The sequence below is a fragment of the Neocloeon triangulifer genome, unplaced genomic scaffold (genome assembly GCF_031216515.1).
Source record: "Neocloeon triangulifer isolate White Clay Creek 2 clone unplaced genomic scaffold, ASM3121651v1 ptg000008l, whole genome shotgun sequence".
In the NCBI taxonomy this organism is placed as follows: Eukaryota; Metazoa; Arthropoda; class Insecta; order Ephemeroptera; family Baetidae; genus Neocloeon; species Neocloeon triangulifer.
Genome location: NW_026775550.1, coordinates 2,190,628 through 2,212,752, shown reverse-complemented (window position 1 = coordinate 2,212,752; position 22,125 = coordinate 2,190,628). Strand labels below are relative to the sequence as shown.

Here is a 22,125-nt window from a genome sequence, read left to right as displayed (position 1 = left end):
CCGTTTTTCAGATAATTGTAATTGCTCCTGTCACCGAGAATCACCCGCAAAAAATCAAAGCTTTCATTTATAAATATGTACGTTTGAGATAACTTTGAAATATGGAAGCTCTTCTTTAATTAAGTGGCACCAAACTGGTATAATTTTCCTCTACGCCGGCGTTATTAATCTTGACCATTATTTCTTTTAAATTTAATGTTGCAGGAAGTTTTTTTCTTTTGCTTGTAATGGACGATTTTAGGTTTTCGCACTTTTATTTTATAAGAAGAATTCCACATTTGAGTGTTTGATTCATTTATTATGTCCAAATTTATTTTATAAACTCGGCTTTTCCTCGTTGGGGGGTTTTTTTTAGCCGGTTTTTTTCTATTATATGGAATAAAGGGCAGGATATTGTTTTTTTCTATGGAGAAATGAGCAACCATCAAGGACTTTTCTCAGTTCAAGCATCAGATATCTTGTTGCTAAAAAATTTTGCAAACGTTTTTGAAATTAACAAAATTATGGACATGCGCGTTGAATGCGTTGTAATTTGAAACAAAAACAATTCCAAAATTCAAAATCCCCCAAAAAACCTGCAAAGCGTTTCCACATTTAAAGCTTCAGACAATTTAGCGCTCAAGTGACGAGAATGCATGAATAATTTCTGAAGTTTTTTTTTCAATCTTATGAAAGTTTTGATAGAAAATTTCAAGAAATTCTATGAAATTTATTATTTTTGAAGTTTTAATCGATTTCAAATTGAAAATGTGATTAATCAAACACTGTTTTTTCGCTCGTTTTTAAATTATTTTCTTAAATCTATTTAAACGACTTAAATTGTGAGAGTTCCAGCAAAACTTTGAAGGAATTAGAATTTATAAACTTATGATTTAATATTCAAATAAATGATTAAATTCATTTAAATAAAGTTGAATTCAATCTTCCATTCCAATATCCTGCACTCATAAACTAATAATAAATATTTGAATAAATATTTTTAATGAAATCACAAGCGCACGTGCAATATGTTGAACAAGTAGCAAAACTCAAAGCTGTCAAGTCTAGATATTTTCTTTGTCTCCGGTAATTCCAAATTGGCGCCAACAAGAGTCGCTCATTTGGATTCCGCGAAAAGCGAGTCATACACAGAAGCCGAAGAAACTGTGTATTTTGAAATGACGACTTCTGCGTACGCTTGTGTTTCTTATTCTCTGGAGAGAAAGAGACTCGTCTTCAGCAGTTCCCTCTATTTAAAAAAATAAGCTCTCGACGTTCGCACAATTGTTGGAAAAGACACGGCGCACACGCTTTATTCTTTATTTCTTGCTACGTTTTTTTTTGTATTGTCGTCGTTTTTGTGTCGCAGTTCCGTTGCCGTGTGTATGTTAATTCGGCTTCCTTTGGAGGCGCCCGCACTGGTCATTGTTTCTCGTAATGAATAGTAATGACAAATGTGCGCCGTGTGTGTGTATTTTTTCCCCGGCGAAAAACAAACAGCCTGTCTCTCTCGTTTGATGCAAATGGGAAGTGAACGCGTTTTTTGCCCTTTTTCGTCTCTCTCACGGCCGCAGAATTTATATTAAGAGAGAGAATTACACCGGCATTTACAAGCGTTCGATAACATCTCTCCGCTGATATAATTTCCATCGGCTTATTCCCGAAACATTCGCTTGCATGCACCTTGCTTTTGGGTGTTTTTCTGTACCACGTGCTTTCCTGTTTTCAAGCACGTACGCACATAATCGCTTTCCGTGCATTTGCCTCGTTTATTTGACTCAAAAATTCATCAGATCTGACCTCATATTACAGCGAGTTTCTCATGGAAATTATTTGTTTTGTCACTGTGACAGCACTGACGTGTAATTAATTGCTTTTAGTCACAGCAAGTGGTTTTAAAAAGGAACTACAAAATATTTTTATGGTTTCAAATTTTGAACAAAGAAAATTAATGTTAAAAATTGATTGTTAAATGATAATCAACAGGGAATGAGATGTGAGTTGCAATAAAATGAACTGAATATTATACAAGAAAAATCCTAAATTGAGAGAAAACTCCAAGAACTATTATTTATGGTCTTACATTTCAATAAAGTGATGTTAATCCATCTGAAGACACTCTGAAAACGAATTTAAATTTATAGGTCTACATTAAAAGAAATTATTTAATTTTAATATTCATTTCTTTTTTATTTTTTTCTCATTTCGACTCAAACCTCAATTTAAATCCTCTTTTTTTCAAGTAGAAATTGAAATTGAAGGTAGTCTTTTTTATTATTATATATTGTTTATTCTTTACAAATTTTAAGTCACGCAGGCACTTGATAGTTTATGTCTATTTAAGATAATGAAAATTTATTAATGTATTATTTTAATTTATAAAATATAATTGCTATATTTAAATGGTTTTTAATTTATTTTTAGATTATTTTAACTAATATTAGGAACATAAATTTTATTTTATTAAATTATTTTTGATATCTCGCATGTTTTTTATTGGCTTAAATTTCTATATGAAAAATTAAAATTCAGGAAAAATATTTTTAAATATTATTTTATAGGAACCTAATTCACTTAAAATTTGATTTCTCATTGATAAATGGACCTGTCATTCTCTGCTGGATTTGCCTGATTAATTGTGTTAGCATGGAATGCAAAACGATAGAAATTATTTATTTGAATTTTCTGGATCATGTAATTTACACATATGAACTGAAAACATTCACCACCTCCAGTGCAAAATTTAAATTCGTAAAATATTCACATAAAACCAAATCTTGCCAAACAATTTTGGTCAAAATATAAATGCACATTTATTCTTTCTAAAATAATTCCCAAAGATTTTGATGTTTTTAATTTGTTGCCCCCACGTAAATGAATTTCAAGCTAATTGAGCTTGGCTGTCCAGCGGCAAATTCCATTCGTCGTTTTGAAGTTCCGCGTGTCTATTCCGCGCCACGAGAATTGCGAAATTTTCCATCACCCACAATACTCGTGGATCCGCGACAAGCTGTAAAGAGGGCCAATTACACGTGTCTCCAGCGAGAGTTTAACGAGGCGGCTGAAAGCGGAGATTTATTGGCAAAAATAAAATATCTGGAAATTTTATATATGCTCGCTGCGAAATAATTAATGGCGCCCATTTCATAATCTTACGTTAGAGGAGAAACACTACATTTTTGCTCAGACCTCCGCCGGGGCAATAAATTTCGCCAATTTAATTATACATGCGGACAAATGGAGGCCGCGAAGATTCAAATTAATTGTGCACAGTCAAATTCCTCTCTGATAGCGATCTGGAAAGAGCCGATACTGCCGCCGACAACAATAATCAATTAACAATGAGCCTCGATCGGACAATGCTTCTTTTTCATTCTCTCCGTACGTTTTTATATCATTAACCCCTGCGGTCCGAAAAGCACGGCGGCCTTTCCTCCGACAAAACTCACGTGATGAATTTGTCAACCTTTTCGATCTGCGTGGAATTTGTTTTCAATGCGCGCAACATATTATAATATATTCTTTTGAATAAAGTTCTCGGCTCACGCCACATGCACGCGCGGCTCTCTTTATTTTCATTTTCGGCTGCGTCAGCTGGAAAAGATGAGTTGTATTGTTAATGTGGTATGACCGGTTGATTAATTGTGCAGCAATGACGAGTCAAATAGCGCGAAATTGATACGTCGCGCGCGCCACAGCCGCTTAATAAGTCAATCTCAAATTAGGAATGCTGATGCGCGCATTGCAATCACTTTGTTTATTTTATTTTATTTGCAAAGTATTTAAATAAATAATATCCCTTAATTGGCGAAATGATATAATAATATATCACATTTTTCAATCTCTAACTAAATTAATTGTGTTCAGGAATTAAATTAAAATAGTATTATTATATACAAAACATTTTACTGTTTAATTAACTATTGATTTATCCTTTTTCTTGGATGTGATTATATTTAGATTTATATTGATTGATAATGTAAAAGATACAAGACCGTAGACACTAAACATCATCATTATAGATAAATGCAATTCGCATTGTCCACCATGCTCACTGCATATTAATCAAATTATTTTTATATTAGTTGTGCAATACAAAATAGAGAAAAACCACGAGTGATGGATATTTGAGAAATAAATGAAAAAAAAAATCAAATTTATGACTTAAATTAAATTAAGCAATATCTTAAGAAAAGAAGATATAATATTTCTTAATGATTAAATATAAATTGATTTTTAAAATTAACTTTTTTATTTATTTTCGTAACAGAACAATTAAAAAACGTTATCGCAAACAAAATTTTTGTGTGGATCCAAACTTGCATAATGTTTTTCTAAAACAAATCTTAAAAATCTCTTTTTGAAAAATTACTATTCTTCTTCAGCATACACATGACAAAAACATAAATGAATTTCTACCCAACTTGAAAGTGATCCTCTAGTAAATTTCAATTCATTACATTTTCCTCCAACCAAGTCAAAACAATCGACTGTCAGAAAATAATTTAAGTACTGAAAACACTGTGAGAGAGAACGAGAAAAATTCATGAAAACTAAATCAACAATTTTAAGCACTGGCTTTCGGCTTAATAAATTTGATTTATTTTTGTGTGTGTGAGAGATTAATTTGCTTAATTAAATGATTAAAATTTAAAATTTTTAGACTTTTTAAACACTCTTGCTTTGAAATTAACTCTGGCTGTGGGGCTGGATTACATCATGAAAAGGAGAAATTACTTGGAAAAGTGAAATACAAAGCGAGCGGTGCGACCACGTTTTTATTCATCAAGGACTCTTCGCATCTGTTGCCGCAGTCGTTGATAGTTTTTGTCCAATTTTTTATATACCTGCCCGCTCTTTTACAATTTTTTTCCGTGCCGAAAGTCTGAATTAATTGGCAATTATTTCCCGATCGGGCGGCTAATTTACATTCAGCTGCTAATGAAGCGTGCGGAGGGCACGCGCCCGCCGACGGAAATTTGAATAAATATTCCAAATATTCCAATATAAAACAAAGCGTCGGCCGTCATTTTGTGACTCGGGCGTTAAATTGCTCCAAATATTTGGACAGGAAAAGCTATAATATCGTCCCTTTGAGCGCGGCAATAAATTGCTCAGTTATTCCTTTGGCCTCATTAAAACGTCTTCGGCATCCAATCAAGCCAGAGCGACGAGAGAAAAAATAAATATAAAAAAAATCGGCGGCAATTAGGCGAAAATTTCGGCATGCGCGAAACGCGTTCGAGCGGAGCCAGATTGATGATGCTGTCAATTATTCAATTAGCCGCGCCGACCGCGGCTCGAAGAATTAATTTGAGGTGCAGGGGGTCCGCGCCGAACAGACACAACAATGGGCTCCTCTTGCTCAATAATGGCGTGCCAAGCAAGTTTGATCGCATCAAGGGTCAAATAATATTGTGCGTGCGTCGGATGGTGTCTTTCTTGTTTCGCTCGCCGCCGCCGCCGCCGAATACCTTTTCTTAATGAGGGTGAGCACTTTTTGCGTGTGCCAAATTTATTCAAGCCATTAGCGCCCGTGTCGTCTCTCGCCGCGCAAAATGGACTTGCTGAATATAAAACAAGTCAATGCGACTAGCATAATTTAACTGCTTTACTGCTCCAATAATTATTTGATTAAAAAAAAAAAATGCCGTAAGTACAATCTTGCTATTCATGCAGGAGATCATTGGCATTTGCACACCTGGAATTTTCCTCTAGTTATTTTTTTACAAGTAGAGTTGTTTGTATACATTAGGATCTAATTATTTCGAATAACTGTGCAAGAATTTATTGCAAAGTATAATTAATTAATTATAGTAAAGAAGTAATACATAATACAAAAAATTTAAACGTAGTAGAAATAACGTCACAAATACATTAATAAGCACAAATCTGGAGGATAAAGATGGCCCATGAAAGTACTTTTAAAATCAAAATCAACTTTTTTTATTGCTTAATTTGACTACAAAATTTAACAAAACTTTGTAAATTTTTTTTATAAATAAATTGAAATATTTTGATATGTTATGATGTCATGTATTAAATAAACAATAGAATCAAATGTTGTGGGAAATACTCCCAAAAATGAAAAAAATTGCGCATTTTGATTCTTAAAAAGGTCAACATCCTCATGTAATATTTATAATTTTATTTCTGATCTTTGCCAATATCATATAATTTTTATAATATTAAAGGTTTGATTAATTTTTCCCCGTTTGGCTGCTTGCAAATAATATTCAATTTGAACATCACAGACGGAGGCACTTCTTGCTTCAAGTCAAGAATCATATTTGAATATTAAAAGTGATTTCTATCAAATTTTACTACCCATCTCAATTTTACAAAGTAATTATATCGTATTGAAATTTGTTCATTTTGATTCATTTCACCCTTAATGACTAATTTTGGTCTACACACAAAAACACAACGTGAATTTATGTTAAAAACAATTTTTCAATCACAAAATTAAAATTTTTTAAAATGCCTTTTTGAACAGATTACTCAACTAATTAAATTTCTAATAATTTATTATGATGTAGATACAATTATCTCTAATTAATTGGAGACGCTCTGGTAATGATTTTTCACCAAATTTACTAACTTTTGAAATGTAAAATAAGTTTAAATTTGCACTTTTTTCATTCTTATGGAAACTAAATTTTGCTGAATCTCTGTTAATTTAGGTTTCATTTACATCCGACACGAAAAATTTTAAACCATTCTAGTAATAAAAAGTAATAAAAATAGTCAAGCCATTACATTCTCCCGCATCAGTTCTCCTTTTTATAGCTCAATCGTCTTTTCACAACCTGCTAGGTTGAGGGGTTGCACAGTTTCTGAAATGAAAACACAGTCTCACAAATTACCACCGCATTTTTGTCGCTGCATGTTTACGTTCTCGGGGAAAATCCGATCCAGCCACGCTGTTTTTTCGACGGAACAATGTTAAAACGTTTCTAGTGGAATTTGTTTGGATTGATATTCTATTTCCTACTCGAAAAAGACTCATCAATTTTCGCCTCTAATGGAAAAGGCATTACCGCGCGCTTAATGCGTGCGAGGGGCGCGTGCCTTTCTTTCCTTCGATTTGTTTTTATTTTGAAGCACTTGTCGCTAAAAACGCGAGACAAAGAGGGCGATTTCCATTATTGAACCCTCCACGTCGTTAAGGGGTTTGTCACTCATTTGAAAGCAGACCCCAGGGCGCGTTTAACATCCCCGTTAAAACGCATCCAAAATACCCATGATTTTCCCTCCGATTGCCTCACAAATTTACGCTCAAGAAATAGAAAAACCACGCAAGAGTCAAAGTCGAAGGTAACAAAAAAATCGCGTGAGCCAAGATTTATTTATTTATTTTAGAGACCGGTCGACGCATGGAAGGGTTCAAGATTTGTGGCTAGCCGAAATGCTGAGATAAATCAATTGAGTTGGAATTTGCTTTGTGGATGATCCAAATATTTGGCTTGCTGCAAGATCGAGTGCTTTGTTTATGCTAGACGGATTAAAAGACAGCTCTTTCATTTTATCTCACTCCTTTCATGTAATTTAATTAATTTACGTAGAAACTGACTAGTTGCTCTTCCCTATCCAAACTAATCAATTTTTTTCTATTTTATAATTTATTTTAAAGTAAAAATAAATTTACATTTAATAAATAAGGTAAAATTTATACTATTTTTACAGAATAACAAGAACAAGACGATTTGAAATCGCGTATTTTTATGAAAAACGATTTATTTTTTTAATGGATGCAAAAAAGTTCTGGAAATTTCAGCTTTTTTTAGATCAGACCATTGTCTAAGGTAAAATAGGTGCGATTTTTATGAATAAAGGAAAAAATATCATTTAATAATTTCTTCTTATTTTGTTTATTGTATATAATTATTTGAAATAGGTAATTTTTTATTAAAAAGATCAGGATTTTAATTGAATAAGTGTTTCTTGGTAGTTTCAAAATCTCAATTTTAGTTATAAGTGTAAAATTGTTGGCTCAATCTTTTTGGGAGGTACAGTTAAGCTTGAATATCTAACAACAAATGGGTTTAAACGGTGTTTATCTATTTTTCCTATTCAGAATTTTTGTTTTCTAAATCTTACAATTCATCTTTTTGGGGAAATAAAGATTTACCTTTAATTTAATTGTACGAACACAATGTGATGTAACAATTTGGACTGATAAAGAACAATAAAGAAACATGATACATTTTTTAAATAATTCCAACTAAAAATATTCAAAAAATCACTCATTTTAACACAATTAAGTTTTTTTTTGCAAAAACTATAAAGAAATTTACAACTTAACTTTGGCTTCGCTGTAGGTGCAAAAATTATATATTTTCCACTTGTTGGGCGGCAAAGGGTTAAAAGAGAGATGATTAGCGGGAAGTATGTCTCTGCGGCGCGGTGCAGCGCGGCGGCGACGGCACCGAGTGTGCAGAAGAAGTGACAAGTCAATTCAGAGACCCCATTTGCAATTCTTTCCGAAGGTCGTCGGTCTCTCGGCTGCAGAATGTGAGGCTGCGGGAGAGCAGAGCAAATGTTTGAAATATTTGGTGGTGCGGCTAACGCGCGCTATAGACTTGCACAGTAGAAAGAGAGCCGAGCTTTTCTCGACGCTCTATTATCTTTTATAAATTCTCCGCCGCACGCCGCTCACTTGTCGCGTGTGCAGCTTGAAAAGCTCTCTTCTCGTTGGCAAGTGCATCGGAATCCGGCTCTGACACAAAAAATTCAAATTCAAATTCGCATTTCGGAGATCAATCTTCATATATGGAGAGGATAATCAAATTTTTCAATTTTATTTTACTCAAAATTATGAGCGCTCAATAAAATATTAAATATTTTAAGCAATTAATAGATTGATACATTATTAGTCCACTTACACAGTACAAATATAAATAATATAAAAATAACCATTAAAAGAAGAAAAATAAATACGTATTAAATTTTGTCGATTTCTATTTTTATTAAATTGAAATAAGGAAAGAGGTAAATTAATAATAAAAATTAAACAAATAAAATTAAATAATTTTAAAAAAGTTAAATAATAATAAATGTAAAGAAATTAATAGCTTATTTTCGTTTGCAAAATTAAATACGTGAATATATTTTAAATTTATTACCATCTTTTGTTATATTTCTTACAAAATTCTAAAAAAATTAAATTGCTTAAATCGTTCACAATACGCGGATTGAGGTTGTTCTGTGGCTGAACGCGAATCCGCAGAGCCGGCGCATTCCTGCAAGTTCATGCTCTTAGGCAGCTCTGCTGTCTTTCGCGACTTTGAAATCGAGCGAATTCAGCAACGAATTAAGATGAACCCGAATTGAAACGACGCATTTATATTTACAGACATTTCACTCGAACGCAAACGAGGAAAGAGGTCGTTGAATTGTCGGGGCGTGGGAGTGAACGCGGCGCGCGTATTTTGCAAACCGCATCGCCAATCAATAATTCACTCTCTGCGGCGGCGGCCCAGGGGCCAACGACTCATAAATAAGCAATCAACCTGGCAGAGGTGCATATCGCAGCTGTTTATTAACCCTTTGTATGTACGTGAGCGCGCGGACAATTAACAAACCGTTCAAATTCCCGAACAAATTAATGGGCGATTTTTCACCGCTTGGCAACAACAAAACGCCCGATCGAAAAGCGCGCTAATGAAAACGTGTCGATACTTGACAATAATATTTCACAACGTGGCTAATTAACCTTTTTTAAATGTATATTTTGATTTCATATTTTATACGAATCATAATTGTTTGAAAATAATTGATAATTTGAAGCTTTTATAAACGATCAACAATTATTACGAAAGTAAAAAGGTAATTTTTATAAAATTAAAGCTTCTGATGTTCTGATTTTAATTAGAACATTATTTATAAAATCACACGATTTTTCTCTTTTCTGAGGCTTCATTTGCATTCATTTGGATTTTGAAGTCCCCAGATGAATGTATAGATTAGGTTGCAGGGAGAGCATTTATATTTGCACGTCGGTAGCAGCAGCAGCAGCATCTTTCCCCCTTGAGGAGATGGACCAATCGCCAGCTGCATGATATTTGCAACCCTCGACGAAGGGTGCGCGGGGCTCGGTTTCCATGGCGACCTGCGAGCGCAGCAGCCGCGCGAATATTACTCGCAGCGCGCGGAGAGAGAAAAAGCATCCCCAGCAGCTCTGCCTGCCTGGCCTGCCCGTTTGAAACCGGCAGACAACAATAATGGGGCGAAACGAACAGGGCGAGCAAGAGCAGGCAGGGCCACCAAAAACTTCCAAACTGCCAAAAGTGAAGCGGCTAACCTTAAAAATGAGAATCAAAGCAAAAGAGTCCAAATTTGAGTATATCTGATTTAAAAAGCTGTTTATAAATTTAATTTTTACTTTCAAATATTATACCAATGAAAAAACATTTATTAAAATCATATATTTACAAAAACACAAATTCTTTCATTATCTGGACCGCAAGACAGCTCTAGTTTCTTAATCGGTCCATAATCCATATATGAGTTTCACATAAGACTCATTGCTCCAATAATTATTTTACAAATTATTTTACGAATATTTTATTTGATGATTTTATTGCATATTATTTTAATTTACAAATTAGTGGAATTATTTTGTTATTTTTTACTTTAATTTGTGCTCTGACAAAAATGTAGAACAGACAAAAATTGATGGAGATCGAAATATGAAATAATGATCTTTAATCAATTCAATTATGAAATTAAACAAATTTGAAATAAAAGCAGCTAATTTATTCCTTTTTCTTCATTTAAGATTTTAAAGTTTTATCTTCAAACTAAATAAATACTCCATGGATTTTTTTTTTGTTTTTTTAATGTTGAAAGTGTAAATTAAAAATTTAAACTTAAAATTCAAATTAATTATGTAAATTTTTAATTCAATATTCTTAATAAAATAGAAAATTGTCCTTTATACACACGTTTATTTAGATTTTAAGTATCTTGTGGCTTCTTAATTTGATAAAATTTTTATCTTATCCATTATAATTGTATGTTTTGTTCTTTTTAAATTTAACTACTAAAGAAATTCGCGTAGAATATAAAGTGTTTTTACATGTGTCAAGATCGTAAATAAATTAATTTAAATGTTAAACGTTGGTCGGGACACACAGCTGATGGAAACACTTGCATGCATAATCACAAAACTATAACATCTGCGCCGTTCAAACAACAGGTTCCTCCACTTACTGTCCGTCGCGCGTAAAAAACCTTTCGCATTATTTAATCAAGCGCAAAAGTCATCTATTTTCCGGCCCACGATTATTTGTCACCGAAAATCAATTAGCGGCGCGAAATTATGCACGCTCGTGCACAAAAGCGGCGGCACAGTCAGCAAAACGCAATAATCATTCCGCTGCAAATAAGAACAACGAGGGGCGGACGGGTGGGGGGGATTTAATAATAAAATTCATCATTCTCGGCCGATGCACTTACTCGCAATTAAGTGCGTGCACGTGTCCCTCCGTATACTGTACGAAAAAGTGAAAAACGATCTCGCTCACGCACCCCCCTGCCGCTTTTCTATTTGCAGGACAAGGAGGCCGAGCAGCCGGACGACGCCCCCGAAGCCGCGGCGGTCCCGAAGAAGGACGCCGGCAGTGACAAGACGGCCTTCGGCGACGACGACATGAGCTGCGCCCTGCGTCCCCAGCAGGGCCTCGTCAACCCCTTCATGCAGCCCGACGACGACGCCGACGAACTCGCTGCTCTGCAGACCGCCAACGAGATCGCCTTCGCCGCCAACGTCGGCCCCGGCGCAGCCCCTGCTCCGTTTCTTGACTTCCCCACCAGGGTGAGTTTTACAAACTTTCATAAATATATTCTAATATTTTAGCTGACAGTACAAAATATGATTCGTATATCTTTATTTATTAAAAAAAATTAACTTTTATTTAAAGAAAATAAATAATTTCTAGAATAAGTAAAAAATTAAACAAGTAATGATAATTTTTACCTACTTACATTGAAATTATTTAAGTAACATTCAATTAATGTGCATTTTCAAGGAGCCTTACTTTAGATTTTGCATAATAATTTTAAAAGTTAACGAAAATGAAAAAAATAATTTTTTTCCCAACGAGGACAAGGTCCTTTGTTAATCTCTCGTCGTCTCCTCAAGTGTCAATCAGTTTGTTCAAATTAATTTAATTTTTTTTTAAGTAATTAATTGAAACTTGAATTGAAAGTATAAAATAGTTGATAAATTTATAAAAAGTAATAAAAATAATGATAAAATGTAACTTTTTCTTGCAATATTTATTGTGATTCAAAATAAGAAATTGTGAAAAAGAGATTAATATTATATCAATAATCCAGATCTAAACAAGAGTTATTCCTGGCTTTAGGCTACATTGACCCTTTGAGACAACTTTTGCCATCACTGAAATGGTTTAAATTGATATCATTATTGTATTATTAAACTAGATCTAAGTTTTTTTTTGAGAACGTAAAAGGCGATTAAACAAAAGTTTCTAATTTAATTAAAGTTACTTCACGTCATCGAAAAACTGCAACGGGAAAAGCTAAGTAAAATAAAAATACAAAAATTAATAATTTGAATGCTGTTTTGTTTATTATGAACTAAAACACACCAAAATCATAATTATTGTACTGCTTCAACTTTTACCGCTGAACAATAACTCGGTCTTTTGGATCACCCTTATTGTGCTTGAAATTAATTTCTTTAGAAATATTGGATGAATAAATTGGAGTCAAATTAAAATAATTATTGTTTTTGATACAAGTAAACAATTCTTTAAATTATTTTGCAAATTATCTTAATTGAATTAAATTTTTTTACTTTTTGATTAAAGAACAAAACTTGCAGCTTCCATTTTTGAATTAATTATTAACATTAATCTCTCTGCGGCCATGATGCATTTCCTCTCAACGATAACACGATAAATTTCACGCGCCATTAGCAAAGGATTAGCGGGTAAACCGTAAATCAAACGCAAGTGAATGGTAATTGACGATGGAATTAGCTCGCGGCCCGTCTTCTCTCTCCGTCGGAGACATATTTGAATTATGACAGACCGCGCGCGGTGTCTTACGCGGAACATGTGTTTGGATGATATGGGAGCTGACGAGGCGCGCGGATATACATTCAATATTTTATGTGCGCGCCGAGAGACAAACTGCTCATAATTTACGGCACCCGCCGTGAATTACTCATTTGTAAGACCATTAAAGAAAATAACATGTCATAAATAACCGATTTTAATGCACCGTGCAGGTTTTGATTCAGATGTCAGTCGTGGTTATTGTAAAATGGATATAAATATTTTGATTTAAAATTGGTTGAGACATAAAAAATGGATTAAATCGTAGAAGTTTTTATTTTTCGTTAAAAGCTGAAAACTTCAAACTGTTTCCAAGAAATCAATTTTATCAATAAAAATATCCTTAATTTAATTTATTTATTATTTTACAAACTGATTAAAATTGTCCCTTTGTTGTTTTCAACATTTTTTTTTAATTACGAGAGTAAAAAAATTGAGCAACCACTGAAATTCCTAAATGATCTGAGCCAAAAGCTGCGGAATGCGATTGTATGTGGACCGATAATTAGTGATAGACGCGATTCCTCGGCACGCCAGCAATTCACCCGAGGTGGTTTGGCGCACAACAGATGTAGACTTTTGAGAGGGGCCACCTGGGCGCGACCAAGTTTGGAATATTATCCGAACCGACTCTTTGTCGTCGATATGGATGAGGCGCCGCATGGGAAACAATATGTGAAGGATCAAAGGGATGTTTGGCCGCGAATTAAGATATTGTGCGCGCGGGGCATAAAGGGTCACCCGCTGTGCGCATTACACCTCATCAACGTCAGGTGCCGGCCGCAGGGGGTCTCTTTATTCGATTCATGACTCAGATTCTCTCTTTCATGTTCGCCAGCGAACGCACCACGCATAGAGATTTCCATCGATTATCGATGAAATTTCCAGCCAGCTCAAAGCTCATTCGGAAACTTTGTCTCGGGAATTCGCTTTGAATTATAACCTCAACATTTTTATTTCTTAATTTATCAATCAATTTGACCTCATTAATAAATTTGCATAAGGATGTTTTTTTTTTAAAAACGTTCAAAAGAAAGTTTTAACTTCATTAAAAAAAAAACATCATTTTGAATAGATTTACTTTGCCTGAAATAATGCTTTGATAATAATAAAAAATTATTGGCTTTTCTTCTCATATTAAACTAAATGATTGTTAAATTCTCTAACAATAGAAATAATTGAGAAGTTGAATTGAACAAATATAAAAATTTTAATTTAATTATTAGTCAAAACTTTTCTGCTCCTAATTATATGGATTGAAAAAATCTTCCAAATATACCAAAAACGTTTTTAATATTATTGCTAATTATTATAATTGCTGTTTTAAAAAGTAGAATTTTTGCACATTTCTGTCTTTTAAAAATATCTAAAAAAAGCTTTGATATAATTTCTGCACATTGCCTTTTTTCTTAATTAATTAATAAATTTACCCTGGATTTGATTTTTGTTTGAAATTTCAGGACCTCCCGACTGACAACTCCAACTTCTTGAACTTTCATGACACTGCCTTCAACTCTGTGGGCTTTGGATTCGCCGACTACCTGGTACGCGTGAAAAATAATTTCCTGCGCGGCTTGTTAATGTTGCAAATTATTCTTGCCGTTTGACAGTGCCTGGCCAACGACAACCTGAAAGCCAACAGCAAAGCCCATTACATGTCAGCCAACTGCGTCGTCTTCACCAACTACACGTCTGGGAACGCCGCTGCCGAGGTTGATCAGCACTTCAGCCGCGCCCTCGGCGCCCTAAACAAGGATCAGGTCATTAGAAATTTTCAAATGAATTAAAATAAAATATATTTTCATGCAATTAAAATAATAATAATGGGAATTTTTAAGATAATTTCTTTTGATTTCAATTGATTATTGAGCTGACTGATGAATATTTTCCGTCTTGGGAAAAATAATTTGAAGTTTAAGGAAAAATTATTATGTTAAATTCAATTATTCCTTCCATTTGATTTTCCAATAAATTTTTTCACTATTGTTTATTTTGTTTTTGTTTTTTTCATTAAACGATTTCATCAAATCGATAGATTAAGTTTTTGTATATTTTGTTTCTAATTAAAGAATTTTGCAATTTATCATTTCAGGCTTTTGGACAAGCAATTCTTGGCAAGCCATCTCTGTTTGACTTCAAGGGCAAAATGTTCCCTCCTGGATTTGGAACTTCGGTCAGGACTTGCCCTGCTCGTCAGTTTTCAAAGAAGAACATCAACTCCCTCCAGCTGCCTTCTTCGTCATCTGCTGGTGAGTACAAAAGCAATTTGACTTTCCATTCATTGTCTCTGCGAAAGAATCCAAGCCATGCAGGCAGGAATGCATCGGGAATGAGGATATTTATGTAAATAAATTTTTATCGTCATCTCTTGCGCCTCTGAGATGGGCCAGTGAATATTTTGTCAGTAAATTAATTCACCACGTTCCTTTCATATACCTGGCCCGTCGTGGGACGAAGACACTCGAGCACTACGGGGGAGTGTTTGAATGAAATTCCAATCGAAACGCTTCCATTTAATGAGAAATTAATTGAATATTTCAACGCTTTTAATAAATAACAAATTTAAAAGTTTAAAAATGTAGAAAATTAAAGAATTTCTGAAAGATCAATCTTTTTTTAAGCAAATTATGGTTTGATCAAAATCAGGAGCTAACAAAAGTCACCCTTGAACCGATGTGAGCGAAATCGGGTGATTTGCGATTAGGGAAATTTTGATCCCGTGAGAAAATAATCGGCGGGTAATATCTTACTCGTTGCTTTCGAAGAGCGCGGTTGGCTGGGACGAGAGCGGCGCGCGGAATTCGGCTGTAGTAGCCGGTGGTGGAGCAGTAAAAATAATTGATGGCCATTGAGCGCGCAACCGAGTCTGCATATAAAAATTCTACATCATAAATTTAACAACACAAGTAGTGTATCATGTCACATCATCGGCGTGTAGTAGGAGTGCGCAGAGGTCAAGCCGGCGAGGCAAAAGCATCTCGTGCACTCCGGGGAATTTGGATGGGCCACGAAAAGAGCCCTACCGTGTTTTGTGTCATCAAAGCGGAGCCCATCAACAACGCCGCGCGCGGCCCGGCGCAAAGGTCGGTAGTTTTGTAGATATTAAAAGTCCTTCTCGTGAGAGATGCTCCTTCCCACTAACTCGTTCCCACGCTTCGTACTACTCTATGCTCGTGGACCATGCATCATCTCTTTTTGTTTTTCCGATGTCATCTCGGCCGCAGATCACCTGCCGCGATTACGCGTCTAACAAATGGTCCTCTCGATTTCGCGTGTCGTGATTTTGGTCCTGATTTTTAGAGTTGTCAAACCATCCAGAAGAGATCCAATTTTCATTTTAAATGGTTCATAATAAAATTCATTTTAGTTAAATAAAGCAAAAATTATTTAATAATGAAAATTATTAAATTTATCCTCTATTTTATTTCTAATTGTAAGCTCACTCTTGAAGCCTCATGTTACAGTGGAATTTAATTTATTATTATACTTTTTCGTTCTTCCTAATTAAAATTAAAATTCAAGTCAAAGAAGGGAAAATATTAGCTGATAAATTTATTTGTACATTAAATTTACATTTTAAGCTTCTGTTGTTATTATAGAAAATAATTATTTATAAAACTATATTTTTGATAAAAATGACTATTCATGAATACCATTTTATTGTGATAATAACAAATCGTTTATAAAAATAAAAAGTAAATAAAATTAAATAATAAAAATAACTGTAAAATGTTTAATTTCATATTTATTATAAACTAGATTGGAAATAAAAATTATCTAATATAAATAATACGTGCAAATACTTTTAGATTTACAAAAAAACTATATTTCATTATTTAAGATGATATTAAAAAATCAAAATTTTACGCCGTGGTTGGGCTTCTGATACTCCAAGTTGCATTAATGTGAAGCAAAAATATCTAATTGAGCAGGAAGCCGAGTTAAATTTCACAATTTTAATATCTGCGGTGGCGCGGCCGGTCCTTTGGGCAGAGCAACTTTTACATCCGCCACTGCAGGCCGTTTCCCGGCGTGCATTCGCAGCAAAAACGACGGTCCAGAGAGCCCCGCACTAAATTTTATTCCTTCCACACAAGTCGGAGAATTTTTTCCGCAGCAACATTTTAATTAAAAAGCTGAGAGGGAGCCTTACATATATAAAAAAGGATCATCTCTGGGACGAGGCCTTTATTTCAAATGCGAGAGAGGCCGAAAAAGCAGCTCGCTCGGTTCGACCGCCGCGCTTTTATACACATTTTTAATTACGGAGAGAGAGAAGGGTTGACAAACCCAAATGCTTCTGAGGCGCGCGCGCGCCACCATCAGTGTGTAAATAAAAAGTGAGCCGTGTAATTTAAGGATAAGAGCATGACATATCCCGGCGCGTGTAATTCACTCCTTCCTCTCCCGCTTTTTACGCCATATCTCGCCCTCGACGGGATTAAACTTCCCGCGCGCCTAATGGCACCACTTAATCCTTCCTCTGCGCAGTTCACCAGTTTATTATTTCCTTGCACTGCCTATTTATTGGGACGTGGTGTGCAGAGGTGCACTATTTCCATTAACGACGCCACACTCGGCTTTTCCCTCCGAACTCGAAAACTGGAGAAACTCAACACCGAGTTCAGTTAATTCTTGGGTCTAATTCGGATCGAGGGCGATTAATGTTTTTGAAATGGTGGGAAAGGAAAACACCGGAGGGTGGTTGAACTTCTCCAGTTCTTTCAAGTTTTATTTTATTCGGAATAAAGAAAAAAAAATCATGTAGACAACTTTTGAACTTTAATTTCCAGGGAAAAATTGATTCTCACTGTTTCTTCTTCGTTCATTCGAAGCTGCATGTGAAAATGGTTTTTTCTATCAGATCTTAAACTAATTTCATAATGTCCATAGTTTAGATAAATTGAATAAATCATATGAGAATATTTTAAAATTTACAACTTTTTATCATAGTTTTTATGATTTTGTCGGATATTTGTGCCGTAAAATTAGCCGATCTACAGTTCTATAGTTTTTGTTTTGAGGTTAAGTAGCTGCAAAAAAATAGTGCAACTCATTTAATTTTTGCTAAAAACGTTTCTTTGCAGACTCAATTGCCTATTAATTTTAAGGACTTCTTCAGTTATAAAAGATTATTTTGTGAATAGCTTAAATGCATTAATTGAAAAATTGGACTACAATGTGGATTTTTTTTTCATCTCAAATAAAAGTTTTATGAGTTCTTCATTGCCATTATTTTTGTTGATGGAAATTCAGATTCTTACAGAAATATAAATTTTTAAATATCTAAAGATTTTTTTTCATTTGTTTGAAGAAGTTGACACTCGAAGAGATGATCATGGGAATGATTTTATATTATTTTCAATTAATAATTAATAATTTTCATCTCTTTTTGAATTATGATCTGTACTTAAGAAAGTAAAGAAGAAATAATGCAACATTAAGGAAATGCTGTAGAATAAAAGTCAATGAAACATGAAAATTATTACCCTGCCTCTCCTGAGACTGTTTTTCACACCAAAGTGCGTTAAGTGCAGGTTAATTTATCATGACTGCATGTTTGTCACGTGACGCCGCTTTTCAGCAACTAAAGCTCTTGTCTCTCGCGAGCTAGCCCGTTTTGTTCGCCCCTCGCGCCGAGACACCGGGAGCATAATTAATCGGCGACGCGCGATAAAAAGTAAAATTAACGCGCGCCGCGCCGGGCCGAATTTGCATCGCAAGCATTTGGATGGATTTATGTACTTTGCTCCTGAGAGAGATTTTTCAGAGTAGCTTTTTCCCGGCGGAGATTGTCACATAAATTATCAACCAACACGTCTCTCGCGCTGCTTGGTTGGTTGCGCTACAACAAAACACGGCCACCGATGCCACAACACGGCTCAAACTTTTAAACGCGCAAAACTGCGCCTGATGAGTAGAATCTCTCTTTGTATACTTTTTCAAGAAGCAGCAGAGTGTTTACTCTAGTGTAAATAAAGTGAGTGAGTGAAGGCGAGAGTTAATCATGAATTACAAAAGCCGGAGCCCGGCGCTTCTTCTCGAGAGGGAAGTTTCGGAGGAGCAGCGAGGGAGGCGATTTGCTTAATTATTCCTTCGGCTGGAAATGCGGCGCCCGTCCGAGCGTGAAAACTCGATCCAGTGATAAATCGTGCACATATATAGGTTTACCGCACTCTGGTTTTAAAAATATTCCAAATATCCGGCCGACCGACTGGTAGACGAAGTAATATACCCGAGACCGACCGACGTTTGCCCAGGATGGATGATAATTTACACCGAGCGAGTGTTGAGCGGACGGGTTAGAATTACGCGATGTGTCCGGCCGCCGCCGCCGCCGCACCAGCGTGTTGGAACTAATTTGGGCGCTTTTTAATGAGTTCCATTTATTATAAGTCGGCAGTCAGTGGATGTCGTCACCGGATTCCTATCCACTCGCAGAGAAATTAGGGCCATCCCCGCGTCAATAATCTTTTAATTGTCTGCTCTCTTCTCACATAACACGCACTCGATACGTATTTCTTCGTTTCTCCAGCTTCAAATCAGGAGTTATAAAGAAAATGTTGGATTATTCCACGGTTTATTGACAAAATTTAATTGTAAATGTTCGAATTTTTGTATTAAAAAAGCAAGCTTCCTTGAAGAATTAGCAATTATATAATTTGTTTTTAATCACGCGGTTTTTTGTTTTAACTAAAATGTAAAATATTATTTTGATTCATTGCATAAAAATTTAACCCGCATGCAATTGGAAATGTGAGTTTAAGACCCTGGTCCTTGAGGCTAGAAAGTTGTAGAAAAACACAAAAATACCTTCAATAATAAAAAAGCTTGCCCTCTGCAAGTTTTATTGTTTTAATACAATGCAATTGTGTATAATATGTTTTAAATTATTTTCAGATGGCAATATTAGATTACAGTTTATCTGCCGCATATTAATCATCCGCTCAAAAAGTAATTTATAACAAATCTAGAAATTTTTAAATACTGCATACTATTTAATGCAATTGTCATTAAATCCAAATTAAATCAAATTAAAAATTTATAAATTAATTCGTTTAAATATAATAAATAAAATAATTAAAGAAATTTAAATGGTTAAAAACATATTAAAATATTAAGAATATAATAGATCTTAATTTGCTTATTTAAATTTTGTTAAAGTTGTTGGTATTAAAACGTTTCATAAATGAGAATATTGCTTATAATTTAATGTCGCACTCAAATAATTTCTCCCATATTTCCAAACTGTCCAAATAATTTTACTTATTTATTATCTGTCTATTATTATTAATTTCTGATACAAAATAATAAAGTAAAAACTTGAAATTTTATTTTGTGTTCTAAATAGTTCTAAACTGCACTCATTTTACTTATATGTAAGATTGATTTATAATTATCTCAATTAAGAAAATACATTTTTTAACAATGTAAAATTCGGAATGATTTGAAAATCCGAATGCGTTGCGCCAAAAGTGAGAAATTTCTCAGTCCTGGCAAACTTCAACGTCATTTCGTTTATCATCTCACCCTTGCTTTATGTGCGCATTTGAGAAGGGGGCGCACAACTGCACGAAATTAAACCAAGTGTCCGGCTTTGTAGTAGTGGCACATAAACATACTATAAAGCTGCATCGACCACTGCGTATACGTGTGTGTTTTGCGGGACCCATGAAAAGAGCCTCCAGGGGCGGAGTTTGATGCAAAGAGAGTGGACAGAAGCAATAGGCGGAGTTTACTTGCATTCAAGAGCATCCTCTCTGCTCGGTGTGCCGGCGAGCATCATCATGATGATAAAACGTACATATTATTCAACATGCCCTTTTGACCATGTGCATGTAACTCTAGCTTTCAAAGTACCTCACATACAAAACGGCGGCCGGCCATTGTCGGGCCTAACAATGAGAGGCAAACAAGCCGGTGGAACTTGCAGCCGCGTAGATATGAATCACGTTGGAACTTGTAATAATTATTCCGACCAATACTTTTTCACTGGAAAATGGTGACCTGAAACACGCGCGCCCGTTTTTGTTTGGTTTGCATGCAACCGTATAATCCGGCGAATTCACAGCAATTGAATTTGATTGCCGCGTTTTTTGCTCGTTTGTACATTTTTCTCTCGAGCATCATTTATTCGGGAACGTTGGAAAAATGCGGGTGAAATTTGATATGTTCAACTTCAGCCCGGTGCTGAAAATTATGTGTCAAAGGGCGCACAAATAAAGTGTCGGTCACAGCAATTGACGATGGATGGTTGGCATTTTTACGGCCATCAGGAAAATAAATTTTGGAACAAAAATTCACTTGATCAATTTTTAACATTGTAAAAAATACCTCCAGAAAAATAAACAGAGAAATTTGTATTGGAAATCTTTTAATAATTTATTGTATTAACGTTTGGGTGACAAATCACAATTTTAATATGCGAAAAACAGGTTAATTTGGATTTTTTTATCTTAATGTTTGAAGGGTTTTGCTTGTTGTTTAGTTTTTCAGTGAAAATTATTATAATTATTGATTAAACAATTAAAGTACTTTTTGTGCAATTAAACTGTTCAGCGGAATTCTTATCAGCTATTTTTGCAAGATTAAGAAATATTTAAAATGACCTTTGCTACTTTCTAATTTCCTTTTTACATCATTTATTTTATTTACTTGCTGGTTGTGCAATCTCTGTGGGTAGAACCAAAGCCACCCGCACGTCCGCACTGATGCTCGGGTTGCATACTTGAAATATGTGGAAGGGGCGCGGTTATGCGTAATAAATAAACTGCGATACAGAAAGCCGGAAATTAAGACGTGATTTATTATAATTAATTCGTTTATTCTCCATTCAATAACATTTCATTAAAACACAAAACAAACTGAAAACTGAATAAAACAGCGTAGAAAAAAATCAAATTATATAAAAATTGATTAAAAATAATTGAGGTTTTGACAAATGCTCAACGGAGGAAAATTTTAGTTAAAACTCATTTACCGGAGGAATTTTGATTGATTATTTCATTAATGAAAATCCTTGCTCATAAATTTCTCCTCATTTAGCTTTTACTTTTAT

The 22,125-nt window shown here is 34.6% G+C and overlaps 1 protein-coding gene across 1 annotated transcript in view; it reads left to right on the top strand.

The window, feature by feature from the left end:
• The window catches only part of LOC132194626 (uncharacterized), a 54,291-nt gene that overhangs the window by 20,999 nt on the left and 11,167 nt on the right, over window positions 1-22,125 (top strand). Inside the window, exons 2-5 of the mRNA XM_059616029.1 lie at window positions 11,537-11,797; window positions 14,528-14,611; window positions 14,678-14,827; window positions 15,160-15,316. Coding sequence (XP_059472012.1) covers window positions 11,537-11,797; window positions 14,528-14,611; window positions 14,678-14,827; window positions 15,160-15,316 — 652 coding nt within the window. The remainder of the gene's footprint in view (window positions 1-11,536; window positions 11,798-14,527; window positions 14,612-14,677; window positions 14,828-15,159; window positions 15,317-22,125) is intronic.